At 43.2% G+C, this 27616-nt stretch overlaps 1 protein-coding gene across 4 annotated transcripts in view; it reads left to right on the plus strand.

Moving 5' to 3' along the window:
• LOC142243464 (sodium channel protein type 5 subunit alpha-like) overlaps positions 1-27616 on the plus strand; it is a 587685-nt gene that overhangs the window by 155855 nt on the left and 404214 nt on the right. For all 4 annotated transcript variants that reach the window (XM_075315409.1, XM_075315410.1, XM_075315408.1 and 1 more), the window contains exons 2-4: positions 7764-8091; positions 10551-10668; positions 15447-15537. In XM_075315409.1, the coding sequence (XP_075171524.1) occupies positions 7816-8091; positions 10551-10668; positions 15447-15537 (485 nt within the window). In that variant the 5' untranslated portion in view covers positions 7764-7815. The remainder of the gene's footprint in view (positions 1-7763; positions 8092-10550; positions 10669-15446; positions 15538-27616) is intronic.

A 27616-nucleotide genomic window follows, 5' to 3' on the forward strand; every position in this document is an offset into this window, starting at 1 on the left:
CGGAAAAACCGCGGCAAACCGCGGCAAAAACGTGGGTACGGTTTTTGCAGCGGGTGCGGTATTCTGCCAAAGGGTGCAGATTTTTCTTAAGAAAAGTCCATTTTCTAGTGCGCACATAGCCTTAGGCGGGCTTTACACGTTGCAACATCGCTACCAATATATCGTCGGGGTCACGGTTGTTGTGACGCACATCCGGCGCCGGTAACGACATCGCAATGTGTAAATCCTAGGAGCGACGATGAACGAGCGCAAAACAGTCAAAAATCGCTGATCTGTGTCACGTCGTTCATTTTCATAAAGTCGCTCCAGCTGCAGATACGATGTTGTTTGTCGTTCCTGCAGCACCACACATCGCTGTGTGTGAAGCCACAGGAACGACAAACATCTCCTTACCTGCGTCCACCGGCAATGCGGAAGGAAGAAGGTGGGCGGGATGTTATGTCCCGCTCATCTCCGCCCCTCCGCTTCTAATGGCCAGCCGCTTAGTGACGTCGCGGTGACGTCGCGGTGACTCCGAACACACCTCCCCCTTGAAGGAGGGATTGTTCGGCGGTCACCGCGACGTCGCCGACCAGGTATGTGCGTGTGAAGCTGCCGTAGCGAACATTATCGCTACGGCAGCGATCACAAGATATCGTATGTGCGACGGGGGCGGGTGCTATCGCGCTCGACATCGCTAGCCGATGCTAGCGATGTCGCAACGTCTAAAGCCCGCCTTAATCTCACCCACAATCTGTACAAATCCATTAAGAAAGAAAGTGAATTACTTTTGAAAGGAAAAAAAGAATAAAATACTTTAATTTGGTTACATAAGTGTGAACATCCTTTTATAATTGGGAATGTGGTTGTGTTGAGAATTAGCTAATCACATTTCAAAACTCACATTAAATAGTGGTCAGTACACAGCTGCTGTCATTTAAGGGGGATCTGATTAACTTCACATAAAGTTTAGCTTTTTCTTGTAGGTAGTGATGGGCAATCCCTGACTAAAAGTCCTGATCCACGAGGTTTCAAAAGTATCCTGGTGCCGGACCCAGAGCTCTCAAGGAACTCTGGGTCATAATATGGGTCCAGCAACTCGGGAAATTAAAAAAAAAAAAACAAAAAAAGAAAAATAAATCAAGCTCGCTACACTTACTGAGTCTCTGGCACGGTTGTACCAGCAATCAGGCTGCTCACTCTTCTTCTGGGGCCGCTTATTAGCCTCATACATATTCACTGCTTCCCCCCACCCACCGGCAGTCCTGTCATCTGTGATTGGTTGCAGTCAGTCGCGCCCCCGGCCTGTGTGACCACGTCTGACTGCTTTCAATCACAGACCCCGTCTGCTGGCCATTATTGTGGTATAAAAATAAATAAATAAATAAACTGGCATAAGGTCCCCTGTATTATGATACCCAGCACAGATAAAGCATACGGCTGCAGCCCCCAGCCATGCGCTTATCTTGGCTGTGTATCAAAATAAGAGGGACCTCATGTTTTTTTTCTAATCATTTAAATACATAATTTAAAGAAAACAATGTGCAGTCCCCCAATTTTGATAGCCAAGATATATCCCGACTGCAGGGAGCTAGTATTTTCAAGCTTATTGGCCCCCCTTAGCCTAAAAATAGCAGCTTACAGCTGCCTGTGATTGTCACATTCATTAGATGTGACAATCCCAGCACTTTACCCAACTTTTCCTGATTGCCCTGATGACAATCAAAGTAATAAGGGGTTAATAACAGCCCACAGCTGCCACTAAGCCCTAGATTAGTTATTGGAGGCATCCTTCTTATTAAGCTGTGCATTAGAATAAATGGTATCTGCTGTATACTGTGCACAACAACGTGTAATACTGAGGAAAATAAATTTTCTTATGATCCGTGGTTGAGAAAAATCTTATTTTATATAAATGTTTTATTTTTAATCAAAACTGAATAGGTCTTTGTAGACACAAAGTAGGTATAATAATAAGATACACAAGATAAAGAACTTATATCAAGGATGTTAATTTATGCTCTACCTTCTCATTACATAAAAATGGTATGGAAAGCATAACTATGGTCCTCTGCTAATTTTATGAAAACTTGTGAAGATAAGTGTCCCACATGAAAAAAATGTCCGATCTCCATTGGGCAATATGGCAGTTAGGGTCCTTTCATATTGCGTTTTTACCTACATTCAGTGGTCCCATCGGAGCTTCTGTCCGAACCCCCCCGCAAAACAGGTTTCAGATGCATGCGCCGATGGAACCATTGACTCTAATGGTGCAAATGGAGACAGCCTGTACTCTGTCGTGCACCATTTTTGGGCGTATACGCTTTCTGAAGGCGGACACCCAGACGTAATAGACTACGTTAGGGTGTCCACCTGTAGAGAGCGTATACGCCCGAAAATGGTGCAAGACAGAGCACACTCAGACTCCGTCTGCTTCATTATAGTCAATGGCCCCATCATTGCATGCGTCTGAAACATGTTTTGCGGAGGGCGTTCGGACGGAAGCTCCGACAAAACCACTGAACGTAGGTAAGAACATAATGTGAAACCAGCCTAATGCTTCTGCGTTCCCTAGACCTTTGTCTAAAGGCCCCGTTACGCGCAACTAACGATATATCGCCGGGGTCACGGATTCTGTGACGCACATCCGGCATTGTTAGCGACGTCGTTGCGTGTGACACCAACGAACGACCGTTAACGATGGAAAATACTCACCTTATCGTCCATTGACACGTCGTTCCTGTTCAAAAAATCGTTACTTGCTGAGGACGCAGGTTGTTCGTCGTTCACGAGGCAGCACAGATCGCTATGTGTGACACCTCGGGACCGACGAACTACAGCCTACCTGCGGCCGCCTGCAATAAGGAAGGAGGTGGACGGGATGTTATGGCCGCTCATCTCCGCCCCTCCGCTTCTATTGGGCGGCCGCTTAGTGACGTCGCTGTGACACTGCACGGATCGCCCCCTTAGAAAGGAGGCGGATCGCCGGCTACAGCAACATTGCTAGGCAGGTAAGTCCGTGTGACGGCTCCTAACGATATTGTGCGCCACGGGCAGCGATTTGCCCATGACTCACAACCGACAGGGGCGGATGCTTTCACCAGCGACATCACTAGCGATGTCGCTGCGTGTAAAGCCCCCTTAAATCTCAAGAACCTTGATACACAGTTGATACATTTTCTACATGACTTACCGTACATTGCTGCTTCTTATGTGTCGGTCCCAATGTGTAGCTCAAAGCCATTTTTATAAATGTCCTCAATAAATATCAAATTCTAGTCCTTATCCTGACCACTTCAAATAGTATTCTCATCCCATGAAATAGCCACTCAACAGTATGTGATGTGCGGACTAGAATAAATTGCTATGTTTACTCGTATTTCTATAATTTTTTTTTTTTAGTTAAAAAGAAAAAGTAAGAAAAGTTTCCTGAGTATTAGTATGATTACCGGGGCCAAATGAATCAGACTGAACCTTGTACATATGAAATAGCGGGGCCGTTGCTATGGATTTTAGATTATTTAAGGCTGTAAGCATTTAATGGCAATGTTCTCAGTAATAACACATTTTTCATGTCGCTGTCTTGTTTTTGTAAATTTAAAAGTGTTCTTTGGGTTAGTCTAATTTATTATTTTTACAGATGGACCTGTTGCTATGGTTTTATGATAAAGTGAACTGTAACATATTACAGCACTTTTTATTGACTTATGTTAGTAATTTTCGTTAAATTGGATGGGGGGGATGAGCAGAAGTGACTCCAGAGCTTTAATATTATATTTTTGAATTAGTATTAAAGTGGATGAGGCATTCACATTTACATGATTTTAAAAAAAAAGATAATATATATCCTCCGTGCCCATCATCATTGTTGAGTAGTATCTTTTTAAAGAAGAAAAACTTTTAATGGGTACCAATATCATACATACCATACAGTAAAATGAAATAATTTGGCTATAGTGAATGGATAGGTTGTAGTGTCATGAACATACATGGAAGATGAAAAATATACAGAAATGATTGCCATTCACTAGCTCCAGTGTTATCCTAGGTCATAGTTGACCCAAGTACTCAAAGACATCTATGCTTATCATCTCAACCCACATCCTATACATGCTACTGGTGTTTACATATATCCTATAGACTTCTCACCACTGACAGCTAGATTGGTTTGTCAGTCTAAGTAAGGAGAAAAGTTCTCCCCTTAGACCCCACTTTAGCTTCTCATAAAGCCAGATCAGACCTCATACTTTGCACTGACGAGGGACAATCATCCCAAAACACTGGGTCTGCAAATTGAGGTTCTGATCTGGCATAAATCCTAGGTCATATGAAAAGGCTTTTTAAAGCGCCACTTTTGACTTTTAGGATTACTACTTCCAATAGGTGGCAGTAGAGTTCATCTCCTTTCTCCCTGAAGGGACAATTTGAATATATCCCAGAGGAGCATTGCAGCTATAAGACTCCTCACCACTGACAGCCAGATTGGTTTGTCAGTCTCTGCAAGGAGAAAAGTTCTCCCCTTAGACCCCACTTTAGCTTCTCATAAAGCCAGATCAGATCTCATACTTTGCACTGACGAGGGACAATCATCCCGAAACACCGTGTCTGAAAATTGAGATTCTGATCTGACATAAATCCTAGGTCATATGAAAAGGTTTGTTAAAGGGCCACTTTTGACTTTTAGGATTGCTACTTCCAATAGGTGGCACTAGAATTTGTTTCCTTCCTATCTGTAGAGACAATTTGCAAATATCCTAAACTTATGTGTCCACGTGGACTGAAACAATATAACACATTAACATTGGTGATATATAATCTTTACATGTTTGTTGAGGATATATTAGGATCTAGGAGTTTACTTGGAGTATGAGAAGAGAATTAGGATGTCCTTCAACGCAATCATTGTTAGAAATGTTCTAAAATCGATAATTCTTATAAGGCTTTGACTTGGACAGGATCCATTTTTCTCAGATGTGGAGAGAGAAAAAAAAAAGCTTTCCCATCTCTTCCATTTTGTCAGTCCATGAAAATGGGACCGTATTCAGATCTCATCCAAGTGCGATGTGATTTTTTTCACAGACCCAAAAATTTAAATGGGCAAGTGCCATCCATTTCTTGGAGACAAATCGTGCATGCTGAGATTTTTTCCTTTGACCACTGAGTCTGAAGAATACATTGGACATGTACATTGGACTCCCCTATAGAATAATATTTGTATGATTTATGTGAGTGCTATCCTTGAAAACCACACATTGCATTCATCCGATTTAAACAGTTGTGTGCACAAGCCCTTAGATTGAGGATGGTTCCTGTGGATGCAAATAGCGGTAACTTCAGGCAGCGTGCAGCAGCGGCAGTGGATAGGCAGCAGAGGAGGGCGTGTTTTCAGTCCTTTGGCTGTCTCTGTGCTTGGCTGGAACAGCCAGAGGGCCAGATGTAGCCTACGGTACACACTTTGCCCTGCTCTGTCCCAGTCTAATCTAAGGTGCATCAAACCATAAGTTCTCTGGGATGATTGATATTTTAAAGGTATTGAATTATTTATGTTATTATTTCTTAAAACCTATATACATTTTTGCAATCAATATTTTATTGCAGCAATTTATCTGAGCTAAAATAAATTAAAATTATCCTAAAATTTCTGTTTACAGCAGACATCTGTATCCCGCCTTAGAAACTACAAAACAAAACCTATGATATGCATAGTTTAATCCTACCATCTTGTGTTACTTCATTACTTCCATTTTTTGCCCTTATTTTACTTACTTTCTCTGTTTACAATTTTTTTTTCTCCATTCTAATAAAATAATACAAATAACTTAAAATAGCTTTCAAATTACAGTTCAGTAGTGTATATTATAGCTCTGGCAAAAATTAAGAGACCACTGCAAAATTGTCAATTTTTCTGATTTTTCGCTTTATATTTTTGAGTAAAATGTAAGTTGTTTTTTTAATCTATAAATTACTGACAACATATCTCCGAATTCCCAAGCAATACATTTTGTATTTATTTTGTGAAAATGAGAAATGGTCAAAATAATAAAAAACAATGCATTGCTTTCAGACCTCAAAAAATGCAAAGAAAACAAGTTCATAATTATTTAGAAACAACAATACTAATAATGTTTTACCTCAGGAACAGTTCAGAAATCAATATTTTGTGGAATAACCATGATTTTTAATCACAGCTTTCATGTGTCTTGGCTGCTTTCCACCAGTCTTTCACACTGCTTTTGGGTGACCTTATGCCACTCCTGGTGCAAAAATGTAAGCAGTTCTTCTTTGTTTGATGGCTTGTGACTATCCATCATCCTCTTGATTACATTCCAGAGGTTTTCAATGGGGTTCAGGTCTGGAGATTGGACTGGCCATGACAGGGTTTTGATGTGGTGGTCCTTCTTCCACACATTGATTGACCTAGTTGTGTGCCATGGCGCATTGTCCTGCTGGAAAAACCAGTCCTCAGAGTTGGGGAACATTGCCTGAGCAGAAGGAAGCAACTGTTTTTCCAGGATAAGCTTGTATGCGGCTTAATTCATACGTCCTTCACAAAGTGAAAATTTTAAATGTTAAAATTAGTCATGCATGGGTGATCTGTTTTATTAAAGATCAGAGATATATCAAAGTCTGATTTTCATAACACATGTGGGCAAGTACTGTACATAATGGTATGAACAAAGGGGATTACTGAGGGACTCAGACGTAGAGTTGTTTATGCTGATCAGGCTAGAAACGTTTATGAAACCATCTTTAAAACGTTTGGACTCCACCAATCCTCAAATAAATTGTGTACAAATAGAGGCAATTCAAGGCCATTATTACCTTCTCTAGGAGTGGTTAACCAACAAGTATCACTCAAAGAGCAAGGCATAATTTATAATCTACAAGATCAAAAAGAAACCCAAGGTACATTCTAAGCAACTAAAGGCCTCTCTCAAATTAGCTAATGTTAATGTTAATGAGGAGGACACTCAGTAACAATGGTGTGAATAGCAAAACTGAAAGGAGAAAGTAACTGCTCTCGAATAACAACATTGCTGCCCATCTCCAAGGCTATTGGAACAATGTTTTGTGGATGGATGAAACAAAAATAGATTTTGTTGGGTTTTAATGAGAAGCAAGAAAAAGCACTGCATTATGGTATAAAAACCTCATACCATCTGTACAGTCAGATACGTCCATTACACAGCACAGAGCAGGGGCACATTTCTAAAATTATTTCAGGACAGCAAAATTTTTTAAACACATCCTCTTTTGAAATGTATTTTTATTCCATTATCTATTGGTTAAAATATACTTTGTACTGTATATGAAACAACCCCTTAAAGTTTATGGTACTTTGATATGATGATACAGATATAAGTTACATTTTTGTATAAAATCCAGTTTTTCTCATATTGAATATGATAGAGGTGATAATGAATTATTACTAGGGATGATCGAATACTTCGATTATTCGGCTTCGCGAATATTTTCCGAAGACCTCGCCGCTATTCAACTATTCGCGAATATTCGATGCACAATGTAAGTCTGTGGGAAACCCGAATAACAGCTTTTCGGTACTATTTGGGCTTCCCATAGACTTACATCGCGCATCGAATAGTCGAATAGCTGTGAGGTATTCGGAAAATATTCGCGAAGCCAAATATTTGAGGTATTTGATCATCCCTAATTATAACTCTTTGTTTAGCATTTCAATAATTTCTCTTGTAAATCATAAATAGATAAGTAACATAATTACACTAGTAAATATATAAACTTAAATTTGTCTCTTTTTGTTTCAGCTGTTTCCAATGCTATAAGTAAGAATTAGGACAGAAATAGCAGGATGAAAATATGGCAGTCCTGTTGTTGCCACCAAGTCCTGACAGCTTCCGTCGCTTCACCCCAGAATCATTGGCTGCTATTGAGAAGCGTATCGCTGAGGAACAGGCCAGAAGTGCCAAACAGGAATACAGAGAAGGAGAGAACAATGAGAATAAAGAGGAGTTACCAACACCCCATCCCGACTTGGAGGCTGGAAAACCGCTGCCTCGAATCTACGGGGACTTTCCTTCACATCTTATTGGGCAACCCCTGGAGGATATTGACCCATTCTACAGAAATAAGAAGGTAAGAGCAGCTCGATCTTACATACATTTTTTTATAAATGAGGCGACGCTGGGTGGGTAATAGAGCTGGAGTGACAGATGGTTCAGATCTACAAATAGCTCTTCAGCCTCATTTGTATATCAATTGAAACACCGATTTCTCAGTAATGGAGGAAGGGACTGGTCATGTAAACGTATTTATGGACTTGTCTTTGATAAAGCTACATGCACATATAAATACTTTGGGGGTGAAATCCTGCTGATAGATTCCCTTTAACTATTTATGTGGATAAATTGCTTTATATATATCTTACAACATCTTAAAAAAATATATTTTATTACCACAAAACTCCAAACGTTTTGCAAAGATCTAGAGGTAAATTATTAAATCCTGGCTGACCATGCCTACCACGAAAGGAGCCTGGTGAACGCTCTTTCTTGTTTGGCAATTTAACTCTATATCTATGTAAGTAGCCTTGTAAAATTACCATGTGGTTTAGGCATAATTTAATATGGGGGGGTTATATAAAACACATTTTTTAATTTTTTTGTTTTTTTACATTTTTCACATACGCTTTATTACCATTTATTAAACCACTGACATCCCAAAAATTGTGAAAAAAAAAAAGTTCCAAAATTAAAAACTGTTCAAAATATCAGAGTTTTATAGTTGACCACAACATGGTGTTGACAGGTGCATATTCACTTTGGGTTTGATGTAGAAAAAAAAAATATTAATTTCTATCAGCACAGGATGACTGCTCACACCAAGTTCAGGCACTCGAGCATCATGGTGGGGTTAAGCATTTAAGTGCTCCTTCCATTTGCTTGTTTTCTCTCTGTCTCCAACTCCCTTTTCTTTGATTTTAGTTTTTCATGTTGAGGAGCATTTTCCAAAATTTTCCCACAATTTGTAGATCCAGCTGTTCACAGACTAGTGAACTTCTGACCATATTTTTTTTTTCTTCTGAGAGACTCTGCCTATCTAACATGTTCTTTTATATATATATATATATATATATATATATATATATATATATATATATATATATATATATATAATGTATATGTATATATATATATATAATATATATATATATATATATATATATAATGTCTTAAATAGGACATTAATTATTAGGAATAGTATTCATAATAATCATTCAGAAATTATTTAAAGAGTTATTCCCATCTCCAAAAGATGAGAGGAGATAGATAGAAAACAAGTAGGTTTGAACAGTCATCCGGTGCTGACAGAGTGAAAAAAAGTATTGGCATTCCATTTTCATTGATCCTTTCTATACCTTAAAGTTCATGGATCCAGCTCTTGTCAAGAACCCCAATTTGCACAGGGCAGTCCCTAAAGTGTGAAATTCTGTATGTGCCAAATAGTTTTATTTAAAACAATATAAAGATCAGCTCACCCCGTGAGGATCTCAGTCGACCCATGGAGCGGCCCTAGTCCGTGGCCGGGGAGGAACAGGAAAATATTTTCTCCAGCGTCCAAAAAAATGGATCAGGTAAGCAGTAAAAACAAGACTTTATTTCAAAACTTGACAGGAGGTAGTCCTTCGCGTTTTGGCAAACATGCGACTTAAGCCTGCTTTACACGCTGCAATGTATCTTACAATGTGTCAGCGGGGTCACGTCGTAAGTGACGCACATCCGGCATCGTAAGTACATTGCAGTGTGTGACAGGTATGTGCGATTGCGATTGAACGGTAAAACATTCATCGCATACACATCGTATCTGTCTCTAGAATTGCATGTCAGGTTGTTCATCGTACCCGGGGTAGCACACATTGCATTGTGTGACACCCTGGGAGCGATGAACAGATCTTACCAGCGTCCTGCGGCTCCCGGCCCACAATGCGGAAGGAAGGAGGTGGACGGGATGTTTACGTCCCGCTCAGCTACGCCCCTCCACTTCTATTGGCCAGCTGCCGCGTGACGTCGATGTGACGCCGAACGTCCCTCCCACTCCAGGATGTGGATGTTCGCCGCCAACATCAAGGTCGTAAACAAGTCAACAAATTGAACATGCCACACATACGATGGGGGCGTTGCAAATCGCATACAAGATCGTATGCGAAATTGCAGCATGGAAAGCGGGCTTTATTCATGGATATCCATCAATGAGGAGCTTTTTTGCCGAAACGCGAAGGACTACCTCCTGTCATCTGTATCTGTTGGTATAATATGCTATTAGTTTTTATTCAAGTTTTGAAATTGTCTTGTCTTTACTACTTACCTGATCCCTTTTTTGGACGCTGGAAAAAAAATGTTCCTTTTCCAAATAATTTTATTTGGGTTCTGTGTTACGTATAGCTCAGAACATTTACAGCTCTGTTATATGGCTGTCGCATAAAGTCAAATTAATTGTGATATTCTAGTAAAAAATGCACTTCTCAAAGTATGGTCTCTGTTACATACCTGGTAAGGTTTTCACTGCATTGATTTTTTCTTTACTTTTTTCTCTAGACCTTTATAGTACTAAACAAAGGGAAGACAATCTTCAGATTTAGTGCCACACCTGCTTTGTATATAATTAGCCCTTTCCATCCTATCAGAAGAGCTGCAATCAAAATTTTGGTACATTCATATCCTTTCCAATTACATGACATTGTATCTGTGCTGCTTACTAACCATCATTCCCTGGTGTTCTCCAAAAAATGCCATCCATTTGCTTTAGAGCTGGTTAGACAAGCATCTAATCTGTCTGTGTGCTGTTCGGACGCACTATGAACCACACACACAAAACACAAGGGTCCATTATAGTCAGTGTTCCACTGCGTATGGACGATTTACTACACGGAACAATGGTTTGCCTGGAAGAAAAAACAGCTACATGCGCTATTCTGGTCAGTTCTCCAAACCAGAATAATGCATGATATGTAGATTGCAAACATGAATGGTCATTTTTCAATATGGCCATATGAACCCAACTACATGTAGTGGAAAACAAAGGTAGAAAATTGCAACGGCATAACAATTTCTAAGTAGTATAATTATTTATTTACATTGGTTGAATATATTTAGTTACTTAATATGTTGTGATTGACGGCAGTTACTGCACATTGCTTCAGAGAAAAAGACTGACGGCACTCCCAAAATTATAATGTAAACAGGTGCATAACTGAACATAACATAAAATGACAAAAAAAGACAGTTACACTCTGAAATGCTAAAGTATGAAAACCATGAATGTAGGAGTATAAACATGCATTACTTCTAAAGGAAATCTAAGAGAAAAATTGAGATTTAGCATACAAAAATGGCCATTTTTATATCTACCCAGTAGTCATGTCAAGGCATGTCTTGTGTACTGGGTACCTACTTTGAACTGAAGCCTCTCTCTGGGCTTAAAAAAAAACTTCCAGTGTATGTGTCACGCTCCCCGTGTCCCAGCACCGCTCCTTACCCACTGTTCCAGTCCATGTGTTCACCAGTCATGGCTGCCGCTCCCGCTCTTGCTCCCCTGAGTCCTGATCTCAGGAGTCTGACTGAGTCTTGGCCTCATGGTTCTGTATAGGACCGGGCCGCGCCCACTCTCCTGGTCTTATAGGCCCAGCACACCTGCAGCAGGAAATGACATGAGGCTGTGCTGGATATATAAGACTTGCCTTTCCATGTGGGCGGGGCCTGATCAACGTGTCTTGTAGCTAGTCTTATGAGCTAGGTGCTCAGGTCCCCTGGTACCGTGTCCTACTGACTTTTTGTCCTTGCACTCTGGTACCTGTGCCTGTTTACATTACTGTCCGAAAGAACTCTGTGACTCTGGTGACCTGCTTATACTTGTCCCTGCCACGTCAGTGCTCCGGCTGCCGTGTGCCCTGCCCTCCGGTGGGGTGCAAGGTCCAGTGGATCCACCTCCTGGGCCCACCAGTACTCCCGGCCCTGACAGATTGATCAGGCCATGGATCCCGCTGGAGCACAAACATCGGAGCTGGCTGAGCTGCGCCAGGAGCTGGCACAACAGCGGGAAACCCTGAACCGGATGCTGAAATTCATGACGTCCGTGGACCACCGGTTGTATACGCTGCAGACTGCCGTCTCGTCCACGCAGCAACCAGTCTCCAGGTCCGAACCAGTTTCTTCCACGGCCTCGCAACTTCGCCTCGCTGCTCCGCCTCGCTATGCAGGGGATCCCAAGTCCTGCCGCGGTTTCCTGAACCAGTGCTCTCTGCACTTCCAGTTGCTCCCGCACTTGTTTGCCTCAGACGAGGCCAAGGTGGCGTTCCTGATGTCACACCTGGAAGGCGAAGCCCTGGCCTGGATTAACCCCCTGTGGGAAAACGAGGATCCAATGATCACCGACATCCAGGAGTTCCTGCGAGCCTTCAGAGGCACCTTCGACGAACCCGGACGAACTACCGCAGTGACCTCTACGCTCCTCCGGCTACGCCAAGGGACCCAAACAGTCGGCCAATACGCCATCCAGTTCCGCACGCTCGCTTCGGAGCTGGGCTGGAACAATGAGGCCTTAACAGCGGCCTTTTGGGAGGGTCTCTCTGGTCGTATTAAAGACGAACTAGCCGGCCGTGATGTCCCTCACACCCTGGACGCTTTGATTTCCCTGGCCACCCGGATTGATTTTCGCTTTCAGGAGCGTACCAAAGAGAGAGTCCGGGAGAAGCGACCACCTTGCCATGCCTTGCCCTCGCAGAGACCTACCGTTCCCTCGTCCCTGCCTTTCCGTGACTTATCGCCAGAACCCATGCAGGTGGACCGTCTGACCCAGGCCAAGCAACGCCGTGCAGAACGGCTCGCCCGGGGCCTGTGCTTCTATTGCGGAGACGGGTCACATATGCTACGTTCTTGCCCGGAGAAACCTGGTAGACCCCAGGTCCAAGGGGAGGTGGGAACCGCCACCCTTGGCACCGGAATCCCCTCCGTTCCAGTTACGCAGACTGTCCAGGTGACGACGGAGAAGATCAGGTTCACAGCAGAGGCCCACATTGATTCTGGGGCAGCGGGTAATTTCATACACCAGTCTGCAGTGAACCGATACCAGGTACCTGTGATCCCGCTTGCCAAGCCCCTCTGGTTCGCCTCCGTGGATGGTAAACCACTATACGAACCTGTCCGGTATACCACTGAGCCCGTGAGACTCCAGGTTGGCACTTTGCATACTGAGACCATTGCCTTCTATGTCATCCCAAGAATGGCTCCTGAGCTCCTGCTGGGTCTGCCCTGGCTTCAACTCCATGACCCTGCCATTAGTTGGCGCTCTGGCGCTATTACTCGCTGGGGGCCCTTTTGTCATGACCACTGCCTACAGCCCGTTCCTCGGCCCCTGTCACCTGAACCTGTTATGCCGCAGGAAGAGGAAGAGGTGACGACGCAGTCCAGTGCCGTACCACAACTCCTGTCACTTGTACCTGTGGTGCCACCGGAACCAGAGGAGACGACGCACTCCAGCGACGTTCCACCGTCCCTGACAATTGAGACTGTGTTGCCACCGGCTACCGAGGAAGAGACATTGTCCTGTACCCGGTCCGAGACGCCCGATCCGGTCGTCCAAGACTCCAGTCCTGCTTCTGACTGTCTTCCCCTTTCCGTTGCCTCCGTTGCTGCTTACTTGGGTTCTCCGATACGGGACATAGTGGCCATGAAAACAGTCCGGGGTAAGCAATCCTTCCTGGTCGATTGGGTGGATTGTGGTCCTGAGGCCCGGTCCTGGTTGTCCCGGAAGTACGTTGCTGCCCCTCTTCGGCGCGCCTACATGTCCCGGCCGCGGGGAGGGGGGCTTCAAGGGGGGGGTACTGTCACGCTCCCCGTGTCCCAGCACCGCTCCTTACCCACTGTTCCAGTCCATGTGTTCACCAGTCATGGCTGCCGCTCCCGCTCTTGCTCCCCTGAGTCCTGGTCTCAGGAGTCTGACTGAGTCTTGGCCTCATGGTTCTGTATAGGACCGGGCCGCGCCCACTCTCCTGGTCTTATAGGCCCAGCACACCTGCAGCAGGAAATGACATGAGGCTGTGCTGGATATATAAGACTTGCCTTTCCATGTGGGCGGGGCCTGATCAACGTGTCTTGTAGCTAGTCTTATGAGCTAGGTGCTCAGGTCCCCTGGTACCGTGTCCTACTGACTTTTTGTCCTTGCACTCTGGTACCTGTGCCTGTTTACATTACTGTCCGAAAGAACTCTGTGACTCTGGTGACCTGCTTATACTTGTCCCTGCCACGTCAGTGCTCCGGCTGCCGTGTGCCCTGCCCTTCGGTGGGGTGCAAGGTCCAGTGGATCCACCTCCTGGGCCCACCAGTACTCCCGGCCCTGACAGTATGGGCAAGTGCTGCACCCCTCCCCCACTAGCCACAGGTGATTTTATTCTCTATAGCAGGTTCCTACTTGCCCATACACAGGAGGTTTTTTTTTTAAACCCAAAGAGAGTCTTCAGTTCAGAGAAGGTAGCCACTATATGATGTACACCTTGATGTGGCTACTGGGCAGATATAAAAATGGCAATTTTTGCATGCTTAATATCTCAATCTAAGAAAAAATTATGATATTTAGCATACAGTTACTGCACATTACTTAAGAGAAAAAGACTGACGGCACTCCCAACATTGTAATGTGAACAGGTGCATAACTGAACATGACATAAAATGACAAAAAAAGACAGTTACACTCGGAAATGCTAAAGTATGAAAACCATGAATGTAGGAGTATAAACATGCATTACTGCTAAAGGAAATCTAAGAAAAAATTGAGATATTTAGCATACAAAAATGGCCATTTTTATATCTGCCCAGTAGTCATGTCAAGGCATACTTCATATACTGCATACCTACTCTGAACTGAAGACTCTCTGGATTAAAAAAACTTCCAGTGTATGGGAAGGTGCTGCACCCTTTCCCCTTTAGCCACAGGTGATTTTATTCTCTATTCTCTATTCTTTATTCTCTATAGCAGGTTCCTACTTGGCCATACATAAGAGGGTTTTTTTTAAACCCAAAGAGTCTTCAGTTCAGAGTAGGTAGCCAGTATATGAGGTATACCTTGACGTGGCTACTGAGCAGATATAAAAATTGCCATTTTTTTTCTTTTTTCCTTTAGCAGTAATGCATGTCTATACTCTTACATTCATGGTTTTCATACTTTAGCATTTCAGAGTGCAACTGTCTTTTTTTGTCACTGCAAAATACTTTTACGTGTCTGTGAAGTTTTTAGGAGCTCTAAAAATTGTGTCCCCTTTTTTCGGACTGTGTATAAATATTGGAAGAAATAATGGTCGGACCCATGAGTCCTACTTTCACTACTGTCAGTGGCCTCCAAAAATTAATTTATTGGAAAAATTATAGATCTTGTCCATCTTTTGTTTATAAATATAGATTAATTCATACCAAAGTGTTTTCCTTAATTGACGATCTTCACATTGTTCAGTATGTTTATAATGTGCACTATCCTCACAAACTGCGTGTTCATGGCCATGTCTGACCTGGGAACATGGGGCAAATATGTAGAGTAAGTATTCTTCATATAATATCTACATGTGTCCTGTATTGTAATGTGTGTGTGTGGTGCCTAGACAATAACATTTGCACATTTATAATTTGGTTGAAGTTATATATATATATATATATATATATATATATATTTATTTATTTAACTTTTTATTGTTTTTAACTGTTTAAGTATATTATAATTTTCATACATAAAGTATCGATTGTCATTGATATTCATAAATAAGTGTGTGCATATATCTGTTGGGGAAATCTTTGATAGCCTGACACATACAAAGCGTCATTAGTAGAGATACTTTGTATTTTATCATATTATGACTTTACCCTAGGTGTGAATAGTTACTTATGGAACATTATGACATAGAGTTGCATATATTGGGGTCATATAATAATTAGTGCGCACTGCCAGTCAATGTATATACACTGTATATGAGGAGATTGGTGGTTGTTCATCACTTGTTTGTCATTTCCACTTTGTAACATGTCATCATTATTGCAGTTGTTCATTTTGATTAATACCGCTCCTCAAAAGCCAGTGACGAGATTTGTGTAAGTTCCTGTAAATTCCTAAAAAAAAAGGCATAAAATAATAGACCTGTCATTCTGCTAAATCCAGCAGGGATTAGAAAGTGAATGTAAATCATATTTCATTCTGTTAAATAGTAACTCGGCCATATATTATTTACAGTATGTTGTGGGTTGATTTAGCTCCTCAACTAAAGTGTGCCAAAAATTCACTAAAAGGCAGATTTAGGATTTAGGAATACTTGACGAGATTGGCAGGTTGATTTATTATAGAGACATATACTTTGTGGCACGCATAACATGTAGTTAGAAATGTTTGGCCGCATCCATAACCTTTAGAGAGGCTTCAACCCTTCACATAAATTATAACCCCTTTACGCCCCATTCTTCACACTTTGAAGCTGGTGCAAAGGAGATTAGCTAGTTGCAGAAAGTCTCCCCTTTTTCTTGGAGCCTTTTAGACATTTCTAGAGAGATGGAAAGTATACATTAAGGAGACTTGGAAAGCCATGTGTCCTCAGAGGTGGACACACCATTGATGCAACGTGTGCTGCCAAACAAGAACTCAAGTGGTTAGGGGGACATTTCTACCTCCAAAGCAGGCAAAACTGTGTATTTTGATGAGCTTAGACTGCAAAGGGCCTATATATTGTTTTTCCTGTAGTTGTGGACATTTGCTGGTGTCATTTTTGGAGAATACAACATCCTGAGAGGCGAATAATATGACTGGAATGATGCTTTGCCCTATTCTGCTGACCACACGAGCCTAAAGATGAAGAGTTAAAGGACTCCCCCCCCCCCCGGACTACTCCTACTATTATACTCCTTATACTCCTCTCCCCCCAAGGTTACTTCTCCTATTATTCTCCTCTCCCCCCAGGACTACTCCTCCTATTATCCTCCTCTCTCCCCAGGACTACTCCTTCTATTATACTCCTCTCCCCCCGGACTACTCCTACTATTAGACTCCTCCCCCCAGGACTACTCCTATTAGACTCCTCCCCCGGACTACTCCTACTATTAGACTCCTCTCCCCCAGGACTACTCCTCCTATTATACTCCTCTCCCCCCAGGACTACTACTCCTATTATACTCCTCTCCCCCCAGGACTACTTCTCCTATTATCCTTCTCTCTCCCCAAGACTACTCCTCCTATTATACTCCTCTCCCCCCAGGACTACTTCTCCTATTATCCTTCTCTCTCCCCAAGACTACTCCTCCTATTATACTCCTCTCCCCCAGGACTACTCTTCCTATCATCCTCCTCTCTCCCCAGGACTACTCCTCCTATTATACTCCCCTCCCCCAAGACTACTCCTCCTATTATACTCCTCCCTCCCCAGGACTACTCCTTCTATTATACTCCTCTCCCCCCCAGGACTACTTCTCCTATTATACTCCTCTCCACCCAGGACTACTCCTTCTATTATCCTCCTCTCTCCCCAGGACTACTCCTTCTATTATCCTCCTCTCTCCCCAGGACTACTCCTTCTATTATCCTCCTCTCCCGTCAGGACTACTCCTTCTATTATACTCCTCTCCCCCCCAGGACTACTTCTCCTATTATACTCCTCTTCCTCCAGGACTACTCATCCTATTATACTCCTCTCTCACCAGGACTACTCCTCCTATTATTCTCCTCTCTCCCCAGGACTACTCCTCCTATTATAGTCCTCTCCCCCCAGGACTACTCCCCCCTATTATACTCTTCTCCCCCCAGGACTACTCCTCCTATTAGACTCTTCCCCCCGGACTACTCCTCCTATTTTACTCCTCTCTCCCCAGGACTACTCACCCTGTTATACTCCTCTCCCCTCAGGACTACTCCTCCTATTATACTCCTCTCTCCCCAGGACTACTCCTCCAACACACACACACACTGCACAAAACATACCTCCCCCAAAACACACACACACCCACACAAACCACACACACACAACGCTGCAGACACACAGCGCTCCACAAGCAACGCAACACACACAACGCAACACACACAACACCGCTCTCACACACCCCCACCCAGACAACACCCAGAACATTTACAGCGCCCTACACAAACACTTGGTAACTACACACAACAACATCTATATATATAACACAAATCATACATTAACTACACAATAAATTCTAGAATACCCGATGCGTAGAATCGGGCCACCTTCTAGTAGTATATAAATCTCATACTCAAATTCTTTATGAAATTCCATAAACTCCATATTTTCAGTCTTACCATACAAGTTTCTGGCTCTTGAGGACTGGGGATGATTCTCTGCTTTTGATTTGATGAATGATTTTTGTTAACCCATTAAGCACTTCATTATGATACGTACAATATCTATTATTGCTTTTTATTTCTTACTTAAATATATTTTCATGTTGTTGATCAATTGCTTTTCTTATTGATATTGATGTCTATATTTTAATGAAATGCTTTGCCAGGGCTTTCTTATCTTGTGAGACACAATAGGCACGTAAGTAACCTTCTAACTCCACCGCGCCCTCATGAACGTCTCTAACTCACTGGTTATGCTGCATCACAATTGCTCCATGGAAGGACATATTCAGCTGCATTTTGTCATTCAGAGATAGAAGATGTTATACTGATTATTGTCATCATTACATACAGTCTATGGCCTAGTGCATACGCTTAATCATATTCGGTACTCTTAGATTTAGGTTATTCCATCATCATCAAATGTTAGAATATTAAAAACACATGAACAGGAAGATGGCTTGTTGACAATTGTTGGATGGATCCTCACATTGGGTTAAAAAATTAGTGAACAATTGACCCAAATCATTTTTTATTGGATAACATTAGAGATTTGTGGATATTGTATGAATTTTGCAGTTTAGTCTGGAGTTCATTATATTTACTGTAATATTATGTTGATGGTTGGATGATGATGGCTGAAGTGAAGAGTTCCATAGCAGAATAGTACAGTAACAAGAGTGTATTTACCGTAGAGGCTCGTCTATTTGGCATTGTCACTTGTTGTGACTCTGAAGTCTTAACCTGGCCATACTCATTAAATTGTCATAGACCAAACATTGCTTTGGATGCTCGTTTGCCCGGCAGTTATCTCAGCTGACTCTCCCATGCACAGGAGCGCTTGTTTAGTCGAGTGTTCCTGTGTTCTTTATGAGAAAACCGCCTGCTGACACGTCGGCTGGTTGATTATCTCTGGGATAACAATGTGATCACCAATCCAAAATCAAATATGTGCAATCGACATCTCTCCCGACCATCAGTAGTCCGATGGCCCCATACACATTTAATGTCCATAGACCGAACGTTGCTTTGGATGCTCGTATGACTGGCAGTCATCTCAGCAGACTCTCTCATACACAGGAGTGCTCGTTTAGCCGAGTGCTCCTGTGTCCTCTATAAGAAAACCGCCTTTTAACATGCTGGCAGGTGGATTACCTCTGGGATAACAATGCAATCACCAGTCCAAAATTGGATAGGCGCAATCGACATCCCTCCAGACCATCAGTAGCCCGGTACCTCCATACACATTAGAGCACTGGCCGAACCAGTCATTATTGACATTAAACTAATGTGAATAGCGGCCTTTAGAGTCCCCATATGCATTAGACAAAAAAATTCACACAAACCCATGATTTTAGTATGTGTTTGGCAAGGGCGAGTGGGATCTAACTCAAATGGCTGCAGGACTCACACGCTCAGGATTGGAAACTCTGCTATCAGCAGTGCATGCTTGTCAATAGATCTAGATTGAGTCAAACTATAGCAATTTTGCAGAAACAGCCAAAGGGTGTATGGTTCACACTCATCTAATATTTTTTGCCAGTGATCTGATGTCTATTGGGACCTCCCAACTATATCCTGATAGAAGACATTGAGGGAGAAAAGGGTCAGCCCACTTTAATTTCAACAGCTTATCCTTTTGTTTTCAGGAGTGATAAGCTGCGGTCAGATGTCTCCCCTCTCTCATTGAAAACATAGGCGCTCATGGCCGAGTTGACCACTCATATACAGAAGAGTCGGTAGGGATAACTATCTGCCAAATGATAGTTCATCTGACCGTTATCTCATGGACTTAAGGGTGCTTTAGACGCTGCGATATCGCTAACTATATATCGTCGGGGTCACGACATTAGTGACGCACATCCGGCGCCGTTAGCGACATCGCAGCGTGTGACACTAAGGAGCGACGATCAACGAGCGCAAAAATGTGAAAAATCGTTGCCCGTTGACACATCGCTCCTTTTCAAATTATCGTTGCTGCTGCAGCTATGATGTTGTTCGGCGCTCCTGCGGCAGCACACATCGCTATGTGTGACACCGCAGGAACGACGAACATCTCCTTACCTGCGTCCACCGGCAATGAGGAAGGAAGGATGTGGGCGGCATGTTCCGGCCGCTCATCTCCGCCCCTCCTCTGCTATTGGACGGCTGCCGTGTGACGTTGCTGCGACGCCGCATGAACCGCCCCCTGAGAAAGGAGGCGGATCGCCGGCCAGAGCGACGTCGCAGGGAAGGTAAGTCCCGTGTGACGGGTGTTAGCGATGTTATGCGCTACGGGCAGCGATTTGCCCGTGACACATGACTGACGTGGGCGGGTACGTGTAAAGTACACGGTGTGTAAAGTACCTTATAGCCAACTTTAGCCTCCTTTACCTACACAGTTGCCATATAATTCCGTATTAAGGCTATGTGCGCACGTGTGCGTAATTCATGCAGTTACGCTGCGCTTTGTAGCGCAGCGTAACTGCATGCGTCCTGCGTCCCCTGCACAGTCTATGGAGATTGCGCACGTGGCGTCTTAGAGCGCAGCGCTTCGGCTGCTGCCCGAAGCTCTGCGTTCTAGAAGTGACATGTCACTTCTTCCGTGCGCTTTGCCGGCAGCTCCCGCTCTGTCTATGGCAGGAGCTGCAGGCAGAGCGCATGGAATCGGCTTTTTTTTTTTCTCTACGGACATTTTCTGCAGCGATTTGAAGCGCACATGTGCTCTTCAGATCGCTGCAGAAAATTCTGCAGTGACTGTACGCAACGTGCGCACATAACCTAAGACCTCAAAGGGCTTACAAGACAATACAAGACTCCGATTCGGAAAGCAATTTTCGCCACTCTCCTGGCTTAAAATGGCTTGAAATCTCACTAAGTTTTTGTTCAGCTCATAATTGCACAAAAATATTGAGACTTTTGGCATTTTTATGCCAGTTCCTCTTATTATTTTGAAAACTGGGTAGTTTTTAGTCAGGTGGGACGTGGCTGAAAATTCCTCATAATGCAGTGTTGCTCGGCATACGAAATATGTTCTATTAAACTAAATGCTAGTCTTAGCGGTACTTTGCATGCTGTGACATCGCTAGCCGATTGTAGCGATGCCGAGCGCGATAGTCCCCGCCCCCATCGCAGATGCGATCTCTTGTGATAGCTGCCGTAGCGAACATTATCGCTACGGAAGCTTCACATGCACTTACCTGCCCTGCGACGTCGCTCTGACCGGCGACCCGCCTCCTTCCTAAGGGGGCGGGTCGTGTGGCGTCACAGCGACATCACACGGCAGGCGGCCAATAGAAGCGGAGGGGCGGAGATGAGCAGGACATAAACATCCCGCCCACCTCCTTCCTTCCTCATTGCAGGCGGGACGTAGGTAAAGAGATGTTCCTCTCTCCTGCGGCTTCATACACAGCGATGTGTGCTGCCGCAGGAACGAGGAACAACATCGTACCTGTCGCTGCAGCGAAATTATGGAAATGACCGACACTACACAGATCACCGATTTACGACGCTTTTGCGATCATTTATCAGTGCTTCTAGGCTTTACACGTTGCGACGACGTTACCGGCGCCGGATGTGCGTCACTTTCGATTTGACCCCGACGATATCGCACTAGCGATGTCGCAACGTGCAAAGTACCCCTTATTCTTGTTTGTTTTTGCAAATAAGAGTCAGCCATTCAAGTCTTTAGCTGTTAAAAGTTTATATAAAAGAGGAAGACCTTAATTTTGATTCATTTTTAATGGATTTATGACAATACAACATAAACATGCAGATAGTATCCCTCCTTCAGTATTTAAAAACAAGTGAAATTGATACCAGTATGGAAAATTGGTTCGTTTTTTGGGGGATGAAAACGCGAATTAAAAGCTGCCAGTGCTAATAATGTATAGTAGTCATTAAATCAGTGAGACAGTGGTAAGATATCTTATCTATACAAGATTTTCTTCAACTTCAAAGAAATTTGAAGTCAAAACTCGTGTTTGTATATATGATATTGGCTCTGGGAATATTTCCTTCCGTTCCGAATATAGCCTATTGCTATCATTACCTGGACTGGAATCTATGGAAAGAAATATATTTATCTTGTCTTTGTCCACAAATGTAAACAAAAGGGTTGAAAAGCAATCAACAAAGCAATAAGTTGGCTTGTTCTAGTGGATGTAACAAAGGCTTATTTCGTAGCCGCAATATGATAATCACCAGCATCTGCTGCTTTGAAATGCAATGGCTTATCTTGTCATTGTCAGCAGGGAGAAAGGAAAATGCCCCAGGTTGCTCAGCTCTTACATATCTCCTGTGTGCAGGATCAAAATCACTGCTGCAGATGACAATCCTACAAGCAGTAGAGAAAGAGTCAACTGCACTAATAAAGCGCTTTGTTTGGGACACCTTGTACACGTCCTGCACTACAGCTAACTAGCAAGTAGAGATGTGCGTGAATCCATTCCTCCAAGCTATTGGATGACTAGTTCAGGATGCTATGAAAGAACCAATTTAATCAGATAAATACAGGTAAATGAGTAAACCCAAACAGATTTTTCAGAAAACTTGTAGTCTCCTTTCAAAATCAACATTTTCTTTGGAATACCAATACTACAAAATACTTCACGAATGTTGGACATTGTTATTTTGCACAGCCAAAAAAGTAATATTCCTAGCAAATTAATTTAAGACAATGTTGCAAGAATGAATATACCCCAGTTTAAGTCTTAAGGGGGCTTTACACGCAACGACATCACTAACGAGATGTCGTTGGGGTCACGTAATTCGTGACGCACATCCGGCCTCGTTAAAGATGTCGTTGCGTGTGACACGTACGAATGACCGCTAACGATCAAAATTGCAGGTAAGTACGTGTGATGGGTCCTAGCGATGTTGTGCGCCACGGATAGTGATTTGCCCGTGATGCACAACCGACGGGGGCGGGTGCTTTCACCAGCGACATCGCTAGCGATGTCGCTACGTGTAAAGCAGCCTTTAGGCTATGTGCGCAATAGGCATTTTTGCGCATTTTTCAGGTGCGTTTTTGTGTGTTTTTTGGGTGCATTTTTGTGCGTTTTTGGGCTCAAAAGTATTTTCAATTTTGCTGTCCGCACACAGCTTTTTTTTTTTAGCTGCGTTTTTGAGCTAAAAAAGAAAAAGGGACATGTCAATTCTTTCCTTCGTTTTACTACGTTTTTCACCCATGCAATGCATTGGAGAAACGCAGCAAAATGCAGTGATCAAAAACGCCGCAAAACGCAGCCACGGGTGCATTTCTTTGCTTTTTTTGTGTGTTTTTTGCGGCCAAAAACGCACAAAAACTCAGCGTCAAAAAAACGCTGTTAACACACATAGGCTTAGGAGCAAAGCTAAGGTTTAGACTAAAAAATTCTAATCCAGAAGAATCAACCTCAAGTAAATATAAGTATTCATTACACAGGTGTCCAGCAGATGATTGAGTTTAAAAGGTTATTACTTAACAAAAAAAAGCAATTCCAATTCCATGCCATCAGTAATAGCACCACATGGAAGAGAAATGTCACAAGATCTGAAAAAGAAAATTCTTTTACGCGAGAAAGGTGAAGGCTACAAGAAGATAATTAAAGCTTTACTTATCAGTCAGAAATTCGGTAGTAAAGTGATACAAAAATGTTACCAAGGAAGCTTATGAGGAATGTTCCTTCTGATGAGAAGGTTTGAAGAAAATTGACATGCAAGTTAACTGTAGTTAGTTTTAATGAAGTAAAACGCCAAACCAGGGTGAGTGTTTCCCGTGACACAATAAGTTATAGACTGCAGAAGAATGGCATGCATGGGTATCATCCATGAAAGAAGCCTCTTTCAAGCCCATGCACAAAAAACATCTACCTGTAATTTGCCAGGGTCCATGCTGAAATATAAGAAGACTATTGGACTCTATACTCTGGAGAGATGAGAACAAGATAAATGTTTTAAGAACTGATGGTTTCAAAACTGTACAGTTTCACAAAGGTGAGAAGTAGAAAGAAAAGTGCATGGTACTGGAAAAGTGCATGGTACCTACAGTGAAACACGGTGGCAGTGTCCTTATGTGAGGCTGCATGAGTGCTACAGATGTCGGGGAGCTACATTTCATTAATGGTATCATGAATTCAAAGATGTACTGCTCTATATTTAAAGAGAAGATGCTACCATCACTCTGTGCCCTTGGTAGACGTGAACTTTTCCTACAAGACAATGATCCGCAACAATAATTTGCCCATGTGATTCAGTGTGGCAAAACATTCCTCAAATAACCATTATTAACCTAATTCATGGGTCCCCAATTCCAGTCCTCAAGGGCCGCCAACAGTGCATGTTTTCAGGATTTCCTTAGTATTGCACATGTGATAATTTAATTACCTGCACAGTTGATGATTCCAACACCCATGCAATGCTAAGGAAATCCTGAAAACATGCACTGTTGGCGGCCCTCGAGGACTGGAGTTGGGGAACCCTGACCTAATTGATAGTGTGCCAAAGCATATATTTCTTTGTGTACCTGTATTTCTATGTGTGGTGCTTATTCACTGTTGAGGAGTATTAATATAGTTAGGTAGAATTGATTGCTTTGGCGCTCCTCCTAGTCTTTGTTTAAACGCAGCTACTATGTCAGTGGTCAAGTGGCATACTACTGGCATCATGGCTCCTACAACTGAGCAGTATGGCACATGATTGCTGTGGCCACTGTTTGATTGCAGAGGTCATATGGCGGCTACTTGTAAGCAACGACAGGACACTTGGTGTGTGAACACTGGATTGTTGGGAAAAAGAAGGGTGTCGCTAGCGATCGCACCCGCCCCCGTCGTGCGTGCGTCATGTAAATCGCCACCCGTGGCAAACAATATCACTAGTACGCGTCACACTCACATACCTTCCAAAAGACGTCACAGTGGCCGGCGAACAAACTCTTTTTTAAGGGGGAGGTTCGTGCGGCGTCACAGCGACGTCACACAGCGGGCTACCAATAGAAGTGGAGAGCAGCCGCATTAACGTCACTCCCACCTCATTGCCGGAGGACGCAGGAACGCTGTTGTTCATCATTCCCGGGATGTCACACGTAGCGATGTGTGCTGCCTCAGGAACGATGAACAACCTGCGTCCATAATGAGCAACGATATTTGGGAAAGGAACGACGTGTCAACAATCAATGATTTTTGACATTTTTGGGATCGTTAGCGGTGGCTCGTAGGTGTCACATGCAACGACGTCGCTAACGACGCCGGATGTGCGTCACGAATTCCGTGACCCCAGTGATATCTCGTTAGCGATGTCGTTGCATGTAACGGTGCCTTTAAGGACTGGAGTTGGGCAACACGTGTATATATATATAGCCGGCACCCCTTTTTGGACTAATAGCAGAAACTTAAAGAGGTTGTCCCATATTTTTACGTTGATGACCTTTCCTTGGGATAGGTCATCAATCTCTTATTGGTCCGACACACTGCACCCCCATTGATCAGCTGTTTTTGGTGCCGGTTACGGTAGCAGGCAGTCAGAAATGCTCACCTCCGGCACTGCTCCGTCTTCTGATAGTGGCCGCAGCCGGGTACTGTACATTTGCCTCCTATTGATCTGAATGGGAGTAGGATGTGCAGTACCCGGCTGTCGCTGCTATCAGAAAACGGAGCAGCTCCAGAGCTGAGCATTTCCAGCTGCCTGCTGCCGCCACTGGGCTTGAGAACAGATGATCAGTGGGGGGTGAGGGGTGTCTGACCGTGGCTGATCAGACATTGATGATCTATCCTAATTTTATTCCATTAATGTTAAAGTAGTGAACAACCCCTGTAAGGCTACATATACACTGAATTTTTTTGATGAGCTTTCAGAGAAAAAACTCACTCTAAACCCAAAGTTTTTGAGGAGTTTTGAGATTTGGAAGGGGATTTGGAGAGTTTCCACTCCTGCTTCTACTACAAAAACTCTTTGAATAACCTAAGGCCAAAAGTTTAACTCCAGAGCTTCAAGTGAGGGTGGTATCATAAGTCCCAGAATATCACAAAGCCATCGCATAGTCAGTCTGTGGCTTGGACGTAGTGTTGATTCTCGGTGAAAGGAGCAGAAAAAGACAGCGTGGACACTGATATGGATGTCACACCAAAAATATTCACTATTGATCAAAGTACTATATTTGTAAAATGACATCTGTATAGCATGCTCTGATACATTGTGCATCCAACTGACCCCACAACCATATTGCTATGAAACAAGACTTTTTCCCACAGCTGCTAGGAAATGTGGCTGGGTTGGATGTTGAGGCTCGTAGAGGAAATAAATCTGTTTCTATGTTAATATCAGAACCAGTAAAAGTGATCTGCATCTTAGCTGTAAGGTTTTGATGTGTAATGTGTCTCTTACCTATCTTGGCTCTGCTGTATAGCTGAAATCTGTAGCATTGTCTATTGAGAATTTTAAGAGATCGAAGTATACAGGCGTATGTCCCAATAGTTAGCTCCCTGTAATGTTGGATATACAAGTCTCCTATTGTGAATAACAAATCCCAATAATGTAGCGTTGTGAAATCAGAAACACTGTATCAGAACTGAAATGATTCATGAACATTGTAGCATGTAACTGACTCTGTCATTTCATTGTCAAACGGGAACGATCATACCTCTCATTCTCTCAGGGAACAGAAAGGTGATCATTAGCGCCCACTGTCTGATTATACATATGTAACGATACTTCATTGTTCCAACTTTTCTTACAAAGATTCTGTAGGAACAAATCGATTGTGTATATGGATTCATAAAGTCATTTTACTATTTCCCGCAACGGAGCTCCTGGCTCCGATATGAGTGGAAATAATTATATGTATGGCACAGTATGCAAATGAATGTATTTCTAGCTGTAGGAGAAATACCGAATATAATTTAGTTTATGTGATTAGCACATGCCATATTCTATTTTAGTAATATCATGGATAGCGGATAGCATTATGGACACTGCTTTTCTTTGGATAATCCACAAAGAGTGAAGTGCGCATTATAGAGTACCGCATTATAGAGTAAGGGGTACTTTACACGCTGCGACATCGCTGGCGATTGCTAGCGATGTCAAGCGCAATAGCACCCGCCCCCGTTGTACATGTGATATCTTGTGCTTGTTGCCGTAGCGAACATTATCACTATGGCAGCTTCACAAGCACATATCTGGTCGTCGACATCGCTGTGACAGCCGAACATTCCCTCCTTCAAGGGGGAGGTGTGTTTTGGCATCACCACGACATCACCGCAACGTCACTAAGCGGCCGTCCAATAGAAGCGAAGGGGCGGAGATGAGCGACACATAACATCCCGCC

This window comes from Anomaloglossus baeobatrachus, chromosome 6 (assembly GCF_048569485.1).
Source record: "Anomaloglossus baeobatrachus isolate aAnoBae1 chromosome 6, aAnoBae1.hap1, whole genome shotgun sequence".
NCBI classification, from domain to species: domain Eukaryota; kingdom Metazoa; phylum Chordata; class Amphibia; order Anura; family Aromobatidae; genus Anomaloglossus; species Anomaloglossus baeobatrachus.